At 39.9% G+C, this 15,126-nt stretch overlaps 1 protein-coding gene across 2 annotated transcripts in view; it reads left to right on the forward strand.

The window, feature by feature from the left end:
- Nucleotides 1-6,800: 6,800 nt before the first annotated feature.
- The window catches only part of cerkl (CERK like autophagy regulator), a 99,580-nt gene continuing 91,254 nt past the window's right edge, over nt 6,801-15,126 (forward strand). Inside the window, exon 1 of one of the 2 annotated variants that reach the window (XM_045704726.2) lies at nt 6,801-7,418. In XM_045704726.2, coding sequence (XP_045560682.1) covers nt 7,067-7,418 — 352 coding nt within the window. In that variant the 5' untranslated portion in view covers nt 6,801-7,066. The remainder of the gene's footprint in view (nt 7,419-15,126) is intronic. The other variant, XM_045704725.2, reaches the window with a different exon arrangement.

The following is a 15,126-nucleotide window of genomic DNA, read 5'->3' on the forward strand; positions in this document are numbered from 1 at the left end:
AGTACCAAAAGTTTGGACACACCTACTCATTCAAGGGTTTTTCTTAATTTTTACTATTTTCCACATTGTAGAATAATAATGAAGACATCAAAACTATGAAATAACACATATGGAATCATGTAGTAACCAAAAAAGTGTTAAACAAATCAAAATATATTTGAGATTCTTCAAAGTAGTCACCCTTTGACTTGATAACAGCTTTTAACACTCTTGGCATTCTCTCAACCAGCTTCATGAGATAGTCACCTGGAATGCTTTTCAATTAACAGGTGTGCCTTGTTAAAAGTTAATTTGTGGAATTTGTTTCCTTCTTAATGCGTTTGAGCCAATCAGTTGTGTTGTGACAAGGTACGGTTGGTATACAGAAGATAGCTCTATTTGGTAAAAGACAAAGTCCATATTATGGCAAGAACAGCTCAAATAAGAAATGAGAAACGACAGTCCATCAGAAAATTTCCGGAAAAGTGCTGTCGCAAAAACCACCAAGAGCTATGATGAAACTGGCTCTCATGAGGACCGCCACAGGAAAGGAAGACCCAGGGTTACCTCTGCTGCAGAGGATAAGTTCATTAGAGTTACCAGCCTCAGAAATGCCAACCCAAATAAATGCTTCACAGAGTTCAAGTAACAGACATCTCAACATCAACTGTTCAGAGGAGACTGTGTGAATCAGGCCTTCATGGTCAAATTGCTGCAAAGAAACCACAATGAAAGGACACCAATAATGAGAAGAGACTTGCTTAGGCCAAGAAACACGAGCAATGGACATTAGACCGATGGAAATCTGTCCTTTGGTCTGATGAGTCCAGATTTTTGGTTCCAACTGCTGTGTCTTTGTGAGATGCAGAGTTGGTAAACGGATGATCTCCGCATGTGTGGTTCCCACCGTGAAGCATGGAGGAGGTGGTGTGGGGGTGCTTCGCTGGTGACACTGTCAGTGATTTATTTAGAATTCAAGGCATACTTAACCAGCATGGCTACCACAGAATTCTGCAGCTATACACCATCCCATCTGGTTTGCGCTTAGTGGGACTATCATTTGTTTTTCAACAGGACAATGACCCAACACACCCCCAGGCTGTGTAAGGGCTATTTGATCAAGAAGGAGAGTGATGGAGCGCTGCATCAGATGACCTGGCCCCCACAATCACCCGACCTCAACCCAATTGAGATGGTTTGGGATGAGTTGGACTGCAGAGTGAAGAAAAAGCAGCCAAACTGTGCTCAGCATATATGGGAACTCCTTCAAGACTGTTGGAAAAGTATTGCAGATTAAGCTGGTAGAGCGAATGCCAAGAATGTGTAAAGCTGTCATCAAGGCAAAGGGTGGCTACTTTGAAGAATATAAAATATATTTTGATTTATTTAACAATTTTTTGGTTACTACATGATTCCACATGATGTGTTATTTCATAGTTTTGATGTCTTCACTATTATTCTACAATGTAGAAAATAGTAAAATAAAGAAGAATCCTTGAATGTGTAGGTGTGTCAACTTTTGGCTGGTACTTTATATGTGTATGTTGTTTCATTATTCCTTTTTTATTGTAATGTATACAGGGCTCTTTTGTAAAATAGATGTTTCATCTCAATGTGACTCCCTGTTTAAATAAAGGTTCAATAAAAAAAACAAGGGCTATCTGAAAGCCAAGTCCATAATAAGACACGCCTCTTGAAAATATCCTAAGGATTACATAAAAAAAGACCCAGCTGCTAGGTCAACCCAGCATGAGAGTAAAAAATACCCAAATAATGGTTCAATTAACCCATATTTGGGTTATTTACACAACCCAACTGGTTGTGTCAAAATAATCCAGCATGTGTTCTGCCCAATATTTACCCACCAAAAAAACCAAATAGTTTTATTTTTTGGCAATATGCAATTGGTAGTTACGTTCTTGTCCCATCGTTGCAACTCCCGTACGGACTCGGAAGAGGCAAAGTTCGAGAGCCATGTGTCCTCCGAAACACAACCCTGCCAACCCGCACTAGTTCTTGACACACTGCTCACTTAACCTGGAAGCCAGCTGCACCAATGGGTCGGAGGAAACAAAAGTCAGCATGCATGCGCCCGACCCGCCACAAGGAGTCGCTAGGACAAGGACATCCCGGCCTGCCAAACCCTCCCCTAACCCAGACGATGCTGGACCAATTGTACGCCGCCTCTTGGGTCTCCCGGTCAGCTGCGACACAGCCTGGGATCAAACCCAGGTCTGTAGTGACACCTCAAGCACTGCGATGCAGTGCCTTAGACCGCTGCGCCACTCGGGAGGCTCCAAATTGGGTTGTTTTTAATCCAGCATTTTTAAGAGTGTAACATACTTCAATATAGAAAAATAAAATGAATTTTCTTTTGAACTTCTATTATGTTCAGTTTAATGTTTTACAGTGAACTATCCCTAATAGACTCTATGATAATACAGTTTTATTATGTTCAGTTTAATGTTTTACAGTGAACTATCCCTAATAGACTCTATGATAATAAAGTTTTATTATGTTCAGTTTAATGTTTTACAGTGAACTATCCCTAATAGACTCTATGATAATACAGTTTTATTATGTTCAGTTTAATGTTTTACAGTGAACTATCCCTAATAGACTCTATGATAATACAGTTTTATTATGTTCAGTTTAATGTTTTACAGTGAACTATCCCTAATAGACTCTATGATAATACAGTTTTATTATGTTCAGTTTAATGTTTTACAGTGAACTATCCCTAATAGACTCTATGATAATACAGTTTTATTATGTTCAGTTTAATGTTTTACAGTGAACTATCCCTAATAGACTCTATGATAATACAGTTTTATTATGTTCAGTTTAATGTTTTACAGTGAACTATCCCTAATAGACTCTATGATAATACAGTTTTATTATGTTCAGTTTAATGTTTTACAGTGAACTATCCCTAATAGACTCTATGATAATACAGTTTTATTATGTTCAGTTTAATGTTTTACAGTGAACTATCCCTAATAGACTCTATGATAATAAAGTTTTATTATGTTCAGTTTAATGTTTTACAGTGAACTATCCCTAATAGACTCTATGATAATACAGTTTTATTATGTTCAGTTTAATGTTTTACAGTGAACTATCCCTAATAGACTCTATGATAATACAGTTTTATTATGTTCAGTTTCATGTTTTACAGTGAACTATCCCTAATTGACTCTATGATAATACAGTTTTGCTTAGCATTGTAATAGAAGTTACAGTCAACCTTGTGTCAAACAAAACTACACAACAAAAATATAAACGCAACATGCAGCAATTTCTAAGATTTTACTGAGTTACAGTTCATATAAGGAAATCAGTCAATTGAAATAAATTCATTATGCCATAATCTATGGATTTTACATGAATGGGATTATAGATATGGATCTGTTGGTCACAGATACCTTTAAAAAAAGTAGGAGCATGGATCAGAAAACCATTCAGTATCTGGTGTGACCACCATTTGCCTCATGCAGTGCGACACATTTCCTTTGCATAGAGTTGATCAGGTTGTGGAATGTTGACCCACTCCTCTTCAATGGCTGTGCGAAGTTGCTGGAATAGATATTGGTGGGAAGTGAAACACACTGGCCGATGAATGGCACGGCAATGGGCCTCAGGATCTCATCACGGTATCTCTGTGCATACAAATTGCCATCAATAAAATGTGTTCGTTGTCCATAGCTTATGCCTGCTAATACCATAACCCCACCACCACCAATGTTGTGAACATAGTGCCCCATGACATCAGCAAACCGCTCGCCCAGACAACGCCATACACGCTGTCTGCCATCTGCCTGGTAGAGTTGAAACCGGGATTCATCTGTGAAGAGCACACAACGAGCATGCAGATGAGCTTCCCTGAGACGGTTTCTGACAGTTTGTGCAGAAATGCTTTGGTTGTGCATACGCACAGCTGTCCGAGTGGCTGGTCTCAGACAATCTCGCAGATGAAGAAGCCGGATGTGGAGGTCCTGGGCTGGCGTGGTAACACATGGTCTGCGGTTGTGAAGCCGGTTGGACGTACTGCCAAATTCTCTAAAACAACGTTGGGGGTGGCTTATGGTAGAGAAATGAACATTCAATTCCCTGGCAACAACTCTGATGGACATTCCTGCAGTCAGCATGCCAATTGCACACTCCCTCAAAACTTGAGACATCTTTGGCATTGCGTTATGTGACAAAACTGCTAATTTTAGAGTAGCCTTTTATTGTCCCCAGCACAAGGTGTAATGATCATGATGTTTAATCATTTTCTTGATATGCCACAACTGTCAGGTGGATGGATTATCTTGGCAAAGGAGAAATGCTCACTAACAGGGATGTAAACAAATTTGTGCAATACATGACAGAAATAATATGTTTGTGCATATGGAACATTTCTGGGATCTTTTATTTCAGCTAATCAACCATGAGACCAACACTTTACATGTTGCGTTTATATTTTTGTCAGTGGTGTAAAGTACATAAGTAAAAATACGAAGTAATTTTTGGGGGTAGAGTTGAAGTCGGAAGTTTACATACACCTTAGTCAAATACATTTAAACTCAGTTTTTCACAATTCCTGACATTTAATCCCTGTAAAAATTCCCTGTCCTAGGTCAGTTAGGATCACCACATTATTTTAAGAATGTGAAATGTCAGAATAATAGTAGAGAGAATGATTTATTTCAGCTTTTATTTCTTTTATCACATTCCCTAGGGGTCAGAAGTTTACATACACTCAATTAGTATTTGGTAGCATTGCCTTTAAATTGTTGAACTGGGGTCAAATGGTTTGGGTAACCTTCCACAAGCTTCCCACAATAAGTTGGGTGAAATCACCCAACTTATTGTGGGAAGCTTGTGGAAGGTTACCCAAACCATTTGACCCAAGTTCAACAATTTAAAGGCAATGCTGGCCCATTCCTCCAGACAGAGCTGGTGTAATTGAGTCAGGTTTGTAGGCCTCCTTGCTTGCACACACTTTTTCAGTTCTGCCCACAAATTTTCTATTGGATTGAGGTGAGGGCTTTGTGATGGCCACTCCAATACCTTGACTTTGTTGTCCTTAAGCCATTTTGCCACAACTTTGGAAGTATGCTTGGGGTCGTTGTCCATTTAGAAGACCCATTTGCAACCAAGTTTTAACTTCCTGACTGATGTCCTGAGATGTTGCTTCAATATATCCACATAATTTTCCATCCTCATGATGCCATCTATTTTGTGAAGTGCACCAGTCCCTCCTGCAGCAAAGCACCCCCACAACATGATCACGGTTGGGATGGTGTTCTTCAGCTTGCAAGCTTCCCCCTTTTTCCTCCAAACATAACAATGGTTATTATGACCAAACAGTTCTATTTTTGTTTCATCAGACCAGAGGACATTTCTCCAAAATGTACGATCTTTGTCCCCATGTGCAGTTGCAAACCGTAGTCTGGCTTTTTTATAGCGGTTTTGGAGCAGTGGCTTCTTCCTTGCTGAGCAGCCTTTCAGGTTATGTCGATATAGGACTCGCTTTACTGTGGATATAGATACTTTTGTACCTGTTTCCTTCAGCATCTTCACAAGGTCCTTTGCTGTTGTTCTGAGATTGATTTGCACTTTTCGCACCAAAGTACATTCATCTCTAGGAGACAGAACGCGTCTCCTTCCTGAGCGGTATGACGGCTGCGTGGTCCCATGGTGTTTATACTTGTGTACTATTGTTTGTACAGATGAACGTGGTACCTTCAGGTGTTTGGAAATTGCTCCCAAGGATGAACCAGACTTGTGGAGGTCTACATTTTATTTTCTGAGGTCTTGGCTGATTTCTTTTGATTTTCCCATGATGTCAAGCAAAGAGGTACTGAGCTTTAAGGTAGTTCTTGAAATACATCCACAGGTACACTTTTAATTGACTCAAATGATGTCAATTAGCCTATCAGAAGCTTCTAAAGCCATGACATTTTCTGGAATTTTCCAAGCTGTTTAAAGGCACAGTCAACTTAGTGTGTGTAAACTTATCACCCACTGGAATTGTGATACAGTGATTTCTAAGTGAAATTATCTGTCTGTAAACAATTGTTGGAAAAATGACTTGTGTCATGCACAAAGTAGATGTCCTAACCGACTTGCCAAAACTATAGTTTGTTAACAAGACATTTGTGGAGTTGTTGAAAAACAAGTTTTAATGACTCCAACATAAGTGTCTGTAATCTTCAGACTTCAACTGTATCTGTACATTACTATTTATATTTTTGACAACATTTACTTTTACTTCACTACATTCCTTAAGAAAATAATGTACTTTTTACTCCATACATTTTCCTTGACACCCAAAAGTACTCATTACAATTTGAATCCTTAGGAGTACAGGAAAATGTTCCAATTCACGCACTTGTCAAGAGAACTTCCATGGTCATCCCTACTGCCTCTGATCTGGCAGACTCACTTAACACAAATACTTAGTTTGTAAATGATGTCTGAGTGTCGGAGTGTGCCTCTGGCTGTCAATTAAAAAAATAATAATAATAAGGAAATTGTGCTGTCTGGTTTGCTTAATATAAGGAATTTGATGTATAGCATTTACTTTTGACAATTGAGTACTTTTCCCACCACATAAGTACATTTAAAACCAGATACTTTCAGACTTTTACTCAAGTAGTATTTTACTGGGTGACTTTCACTTTTACTTGAGTCATTTTCCATTATAGTATCTTTACTTTTACTCAAGTATGACAATTGAGTACTTTTTCCAGCTCTGATTTTTGTTCAGTACCTATATGTTCACAGGTCCTTAAACTGATGTAAGGGTCTAGCCTTAATAAACGTAGTCATGATGTATTATTTATCAAAGTAGCAAAGTCATCTTGGTCCCATATGTCATCCATAAGACGCAAGTGAGCAACTTCAAGAAATAAACTCTGAACATGCAGGCGCATGACCGGGAGGAACGGCCACTCCACGGGCGCGCGAGGCCGGGGGGGAAGTTTCAACTGGCGGACCAGCCATAATAACCTTACCGTCGCGGGCACGCGCCCACCCAGTAAATAGTCTCCAAGGCACCATTCCGAAAATTAGACTTCACTGTTATCGTATTTAAATCATGTTTGAATCCCCTTTAAAATCAAATGCACGGAACGCTTGGTCAGAGAGCCAGGAGGAGTTGAGCGAGACGGAACCGGTGTCGCCCGTGAGTAAAGGAAACCGTGGGAAGAAGAAGAAAAAGAGAAGGCAACAACCACAACAACAAAAAACCGAGAAACGCTCGGTCTCAGCTCCCCAGCTTTGCGCGGAGGAGTCGTTTGATCGGGAAGATGAACAGTCAGAGAAACGGTACACCGATTACGACGAGCCGATAGTGAGAGGGATATTTCAAATAGGGAAGAAGAGTCACGACGTCCTTCTGACATCGATGAGGGTTACATGGAGTCCTATTCAGCCAGAGACCCCTACAGGTGAGCTCACTGTGCCAGACTGCTGGTGTGTTGGTTTCTTCTGCCAGTGATTCAGCCGACTGTAGCACTAGCATACACCGGGGAGTTGATTCATAAACCATAGTATTTTAACATGAAAACACAGGTGTTCCATTTTTCACAGCTTTAGTGAAACAGAATGTTCATGCATTCGATAAATTCTCATGAAGTGACAATGTCAGAATAAACTGGATGAAGATGTAACTAACCTACAGCTACATGATTCAGTAGCTGACCCCAGAAAATGAGCAACATCAATGTCAGCCTATCAAACGCATGTCATGACGTAGTGCAGCCCCTACTTGGCTGAGGCGTCAGCCAGAACTTTTAAACAAGGCTTATTCAGCTATTGGCTGGCTCTGCTCTACATGTGGTCGAATACGATTTTAAATAATGTATTTCGGCCTACAGAAACATAACACAAAGTAGCCTAGTAATTGTTCCAGCATAATGTGCCTGCCTATAAGGCGCATGATATCACTCTCACTTTAAGGTAGATGACCATTAACGAGGCTCATTATCCTACAGCAGGGGCTGGCCATTGACTGTGCTCTTCCATTTATGTCACCGTTGACAAGGAGGGATGAAATTGATTTAGACTTATCTTTGACATAGCTTGACAACTATTGAAACAAAAGTTTTGAATATTGATAGGTAGGCTAAGCGACTATAGTAGTTTAGCAACAGTTAATAGGCCTAGCCCTACATCAAATGTTGTAAACAAATACTGTATGTGTAGGCCTACAGGAAGCTACCTTGTTTAATAACAAAGTATATTATACATTACATTTGTTCATCAATATTGAATTCTCTGAGCTGTTTGCAGAGATAAAAAAACAACACTGAAATAGATGACTAAAAGAGAGAAAGTGTCCGTTGCCAGAAAGTCATGTGTAACAGATGTGTTGGTAATAGACTCCGTCTCTGACCAGCCGGCTGACTGTTCTAAACACCTAAAGCACGGCATCTGGCGCTACTGTGGACAGTTAGGCAGCGTCACAAATGGCACCCATTTCCCTACATAGTGCACTACTTTTGACCAGGGCTTCTGTCAAATGTAGTGCACTGGGTAAAGAATAGGGTACCATTTGGGATGCAAAGCCAGAATATGTCCAAGTAAAAGATACTAACACATCACCATCTGCATCTCCACATTGAAGGATGGATACATGAGACATCGTGATCATCATGGGGTGGTTTAGGAAGCCCCACTTGACTACATTTTTAACATCCTAAATGGAAATGTATTGTTCTTTTTTAATGTACAAATATAGATGAACATTTGTATTCCATCACATTTGTTTTTAAGATTTACAATTTTACTCCAAGTTGAATTATATGAAGATTTACCTCAACACTTTTCATACAAAGATAACTTTTCAGACTTTTAAGTTTCACATAAAGATTCACTTTTCATGATAATCAATTTAAATTCTAGCAGTTTCTAATGTCCAGTCAGACTTCATAAAAATGATGAAAAGCATCCATAATGGTTGATCCTGAGTTGAAACGTTTCCATCCAAATAAAATCAAAACATCTGAAACATATTGGAGAGTTTGCAGTAGACATTTAACTCTTTATGTTGTTGTTTGTTGTTGTACAGTTTTGCACAGTATAGCTCTCATGCCTCTAATAATCAATTGCCTAGTGAAAGAGAGAGCAGACTTCATTTAGCTGAAGCTTATTTTTTATATATATTTTTTGTAGTAATTTTTACCCCTTTTTCTCCCCAATTTCGTGATATCCAATTGATATCCAATTAGTCCTGTCCCGTCACTGTAACTCCCGTACGGACTCTGTAGAGGTGAAGGTCAAGAGCCATGCGTCCTCCGAAACACGGCCTTGCCAAGCCGCACTGCTTCTTGACACACTGCTCGCTTAACCCGGAAGCCTGCCGCACCAATGTGTCGGAGGAAACACTGTACAGCTGACGACCGAAGTCGATGTGCATGTGCCTGGCCCACCACAGGAGTCGCTAGAGCTCGATGGCACAAGGACATCCCGGGCCGGCCAAACCCTCCCCTAAGCCTGACGACGCTGGGCCAATTGTGTGCCTCTCGGGAGGTCCAATTTTGCTTAAGCTTTAGAGGCAATACGTTTTGGTTATGTGTAATCCAAGCTAATTGTATTTAGCCAGCACTCCCAGAAAGCATCAGTCTAATAACCCCCTATGGCTGGTAACAAATGCTCAGAAAAAATTGCCACGTCTGATTCACTGGAAGTTCTCGATTTGATGGGTTCCGCCCGGGATAGCAGATCCTAACAGTGGTCTCAATCATCACATGAAATACAAGTTACAGTTGCCTGTATATCTGACATGCAGAAGTTAACCTAATGCTCAAAGATATACAATGTTGTGGAGTTTTTAATTGACAGAAAAAAAGCTTATGTTATTATTGAGGAATAGGTAATAACAGTTATTTATGAGGTAGCCTACTGAGCCTATCAAAGTAGATACTATTCTGAATTCATGCACTTATTATATAGCGTGACAATTCTTTTTGCAGTAAATATTCTGCAGTTCTATCACGCTTGCAATGATATCCGAGGGGGAAAAAAACAGTCTGCATTGTTTGCAGTAACTTCGTTGTTGTTGTAATATCCAAAATAGACGTTTCACCTAGAGGTCGATCGATTAATCGGAATGGCCGATTAATTAGGGCCGATTTCAAGTTTTCATAACAATCGGAAATCGGTATTTTTGGACGCCGATTTGGCCTATTTTTTTTTTCTTTATTATTTTTTAAATTTGTACATTTTTTTATTTTTTTTAGACCTTTATTTAACTAGGCAAGTCAGTTAAGAACACATTCTTATTTTCAATGACGGCCTAGGAACGGTGGGTTAATTGCCTTGTTCAGGGGCAGAACGACAGATTTTTACCTTGTCAGCTTGGGGATTCAATCTTGCAACCTTACGGTTAACTAGTCCAACGCTCTAACCACCTGCTTTACATTGCACTCCACGAGGAGCCTGCCTGTTACGCGAATGCAGTAGAAGCCAAGGTAAGTTGCTAGCTAGCATTAAACTTATCTTAGAAAAATCAATCAATCATAATCACTAGTTAACTACACATGGTTGATGATATTACTAGTTTATCTAGCCTGTCCTGGGTTGCATATAATCGCTTATGTACACGTTGCTCCAACCATAAACATCAATGCCTTTCTTAAAATCAATACACAAGTATATATTTTTAAACCTGCATATTTAGTTAATATTGCCTGCTAACATGAATTTCTTTTAACTAGGGAAAATGTGTCACTTCTCTTGCAACAGAGTCAGGGTACGTGCAGCAGTTTGGGCCGCCTGGCTCGTTGCGAACTGTGAAGACTATTTCTTCCTAACAAAGACAGCCGACTTCGCCAAACGGGGGATGATTTAACAAAAGCAGATTTGCGAAAAAAGCACAATCGTTGCACCACTGTACCTAACCATAAACATCATTGCCTTTCTTAAAATCAATACACAGAAGTATATATTTTTAAACCTGCATATTTAGCTAAAAGAAATCCAGGTTAGCAGGCAATATTAACCAGGTGAAATTGTGTCATTTTGTGTTCATTGCACGCAGTCAGGGTATATGCAACAGTTTGGGCCGCCTGGCTCGTTGCGAACTAATTTTCCAGAATTTTACATAATTATGACATAACATTGAAGGTTGTGCAATGTAACAGGAATATTTAGACTTAGGGATGCCACCCGTTAGATAAAATACGGAACGGTTCCGTATTTCACTGACAGGAAAACGTTTTGTTTTCGAGATGATAGTTTCCGGATTTGACCATATTAATGACCTAAGGCTCGTATTTCTGCGTGTTATTATGTAATAATAAAGTCTATGATTTGATAGAGCAGTCTGACTGAGCGTTGGTAGGCACCAGCAGGCTTGTAAGCATTCATTCATACAGCACTTTCGTGCGTTTGCCAGCAGCTCTTCGCAAAGCATTGCGCTGTTTATGACTTCAAGCCTGTCAACTCCCAAGATTAGGCTGGTGTAACCGATGTGAAATGGCTAGCTAGTTAGCGGGTGCGCGCTAATAGCGTTTCAAACGTCACTCGCTCTGAGACTTGGAGTAGTTGTTCCCCTTGCTCTGCATGGGTAATGCTGCCTCGAGGGTGGCTGTTGTCGATGTGTTCCTGGTTCGAGCCCAGGTAGGAGCAAGGAGAGGGACGGAAGCTATACTGTTACACTGGCAATCCTAAAGTGGATATAAGAACATCCAATAGTCAAAGGTATATGAAATACAAATCGTATAGAGAGAAATAGTCCTATAATTCCTATAATAACTACAACCTAAAACTTCTTACCTGGGAATATTGAAGACTCATGTTAAAAGGAACCACCAGCTTTCATATGTTCTCATGTTCTGAGCAAGGAACTTAAACGTTAGCTTTTTTACATGGCACATATTGCACTTTTACTTTCTTCTCCAACACTTTGTTTTTGCATTATTTACACCAAATTGAACATGTTTCATTATTTATTTCAGGCTAAATTGATTTTATTGATGTATTATATTAAGTTAAAATAAGTGTTCATTCAGTATTGTTGTAATTGTCATTATTACAAAAAAGAAAGAAAAAAAAATTGCCCGAGTAATCGGCAGCGCCTTTTTTGGTCGTCCAATAATCGGTATCGCTATCGGCGTTGAAAAATCATAATCGGTCGACCTCTAGTTTCACCGTTACGGAATCAATCTTTAATAGAGAGTATCACCCCCATTTCTTATGCATCAACTCACCACAGACAGATAATATTCATAGTGAATTCTAATTCCATGTAAACATACTGAAGTGTTGTGTTTTCCCAGAGGCTCCTACAGATGTAGGATCTTCATTTGAGCCAGTTTCCTACAGCTGAAAAATAATCCTTCAGCAATAGCAAATGTGAATTATTATGTGGATTCTAATTAATGGACATTTTTGTAGGGGTTGATAATATTTTTGAGTGGAAATGATAAACTTAGAAGCACTGACTGATGTTATCTGTGTGATCTACTGTATGAGTTCATGCCTCCAAATCTAATTATATTTGTCACATGCTTCGTAGGTGTAGACTAACAACAATGCAGAGTTAAAGATATAATAAAAATAGAAATAGTGACACGAGGAATAAATACACAGTGAATAGCAATAACGAGTAAAAATAACATGGCTATATGCATTGAGTGTACAAAAGATTAGGGTTAGGGTTAAACATTAGGCTTACCTTCCTAATATTGAGTTGCACCCCCTTTTGCCCTCAGAACAGCCTAAATTCGTCGGGGCATGGACTCAACAAGGTGTCGAAAGCGTTCCACAGGGATGCTGGCCCATGTTGACTCCAATGCTTCCCACAGTTGTGTCAAGTTGGCTGGATGTTCTTTGGGTGGTGGACTATTCTTGATACACACGGGAAACTGTTGGGCCTGAAAAACCCAGCAGTGTTGCAGTTCTTGACACACTCAAACCTGGTGCGCCTGGCACCTACTACCATACCTCGTTCAAAGGCGCTTAAATATTTATTCTTGCCCCTTCACCATCTGAATGGCACACATACACAATCCATGTCTCAATTGTCTCAAGGCTTGAAAATCCTTCTTTAACCTGTCTCCTCCCCTTCATCTACAGTGATTGAAGTGGATTTAACAAGTGACATCAATAAGGGATCATAGCTTTCACCTGTATTCACCTGGTCAGTCTATGTCGTGGAAAGAGCATATGTTCCTAATGTTTTGTACCCTTAGTGTACATGGCTGTATGTATATGCATGTAGCTTAGCGCTTAGAGCATTGGGATAGTAACTGAAAGGTCGCTGGTTCGAATACCCAAGCTGGCAAGGTGAACAATTTGTTGATGGGCTCTTGAGCAAGGTACTTAACACTAATTGGCTCCAGGAGGGCCGTACTACTATTGCTGACCCCCCCCCTTTTCACTGCACCTATCTGGTGTATGTGACAATAAAATGTATTTATACCAGCACCGAGTCGATGTGCAGGGGTATGAGTTAATTGAGGTAGCTAAATACATAATGGTAGGGGTAAAGTGACAAGGCAACAGGATAGATAATAGACAGTGAAAGCAGTGTATGTGGTGAGTGTGTGGCATCAGTAGTGTGTGTGTGTGTGTGTGTGTGTGTTGGGGCGTGTCGTACTCACCACTAGTGATGGGGGGGGGGGATCGATACAGTTACATATCAGAATATTTATTTTGACTGTATCGCAATATTATTTTTGCTCTAGTTGGCTGTACCTGCACCAAAACTTCAGTATTTCTTTCCTTCATAGTTTGTTCTCCATGTTATTTTTAAATAGGGAGCCAATTTCTTTTCATTTTTTTTATTTTTTATTTTTTATGACTGATAAAAACTGTGTCTGCAGCAGACATATGGTGAGCAATGTGTTTGAAACACCGAATCGCAATAAAATCACAGTATTGAATCGCAGTACATATAGAATCGTGAGAATCGCAATACATATCGTATAAGCACCAAAGTATTGTGATATCATATTGTGAGGTCCCTGGCAATTCCCAGCCCTACTCACCACCCTCTGTAGCGCCTTGTGGTCGGGTGCCTTGCACTTGCCATACCAAGCGGTGATGCAGCCAGTCAAGATGTTCTCAATGGTGCAGCTGTAGAACCTTTTGAGGATCTGAGGGCCCATGCCAAAATATTTCCAGCCTCCTGACGGGGAAGAGGTCCTCTTCTGTCATGCCCTCTTCACAAATGTGTGGGTGTGTGTGGACCATGCTAATTCCTTAGTGATGTGGACACCTAGAAACTTGAAGCTCTCGACCCGCTCCACTACTTCCCCATCGATGTGGATGGGGGCGTGTTCGGCCCTCCGTTTCCTGTAGTCCATAAGCTTTGTCTCGCCGAAGTTAACTTAAGGATCGGTGTCCTGTTAGCGGGACAACTTCCGTTAAAACTGGAGGGCGCGCATTTCAAATAAATAATAATAAATCTTAAGGATTTTAAACATTTAGGTACATATAAGTGTCTTATATCGGCTGAAAGCTTAAATTCTTGTTAACCTCTATGGGCGGTGGGACGCGCGTCCCACCCACTCAACAGCCAGTGTAATCCCGTGGCGCGATATTCAAATACCTCAAAAATGCAAAAACTTCAGTTTTTCAAACATATGACTATTTTACACCATTTTAAAGACAAGACTCTCGTTAATCTAACCACACTGTCCGATTTCAAAAAGGCTTTACAACGAAAGCAAAACATTAGATTATGTCAGCAGAGTACCAAGCCAGAAATAATCAGACACCCATTTTTCAAGCCAGCATATAATGTCACCAAAACCCAGAAGCACAGCTAAATGCAGCACTCACCTTTGATGATCTTCATCAGATGACAACCCTAGGACATTATGTTATACAATACATGCATGTTTTGTTCAATCAAGTTCATATTTATATCAAAAACCAGCTTTTTACATTAGCATGTGACGTTCAGAGACTAGCATACCCCCCGCAACACTTCCGGGGAATTCGCTAACATTTTACTAAATTACTCACGATAAACGTTCACAAAAAGCATAACAATTATTTTAAGAATTATAGATACAGACCTCCTCTATGCACTCGATATGTCCGATTTTAAAATAGCTTTTTGGTGAAAGCACATTTTGCAATATTCTATTTACATAGCCCAGGCATCACGGGCTCGCTATTTAGACACCCGGCAAGTTTAGCACT

Source organism: Salmo salar, chromosome 21 (assembly GCF_965601325.2).
Source record: "Salmo salar chromosome 21, fSalSal1, whole genome shotgun sequence".
NCBI lineage: Eukaryota > Metazoa > Chordata > Actinopteri > Salmoniformes > Salmonidae > Salmo > Salmo salar.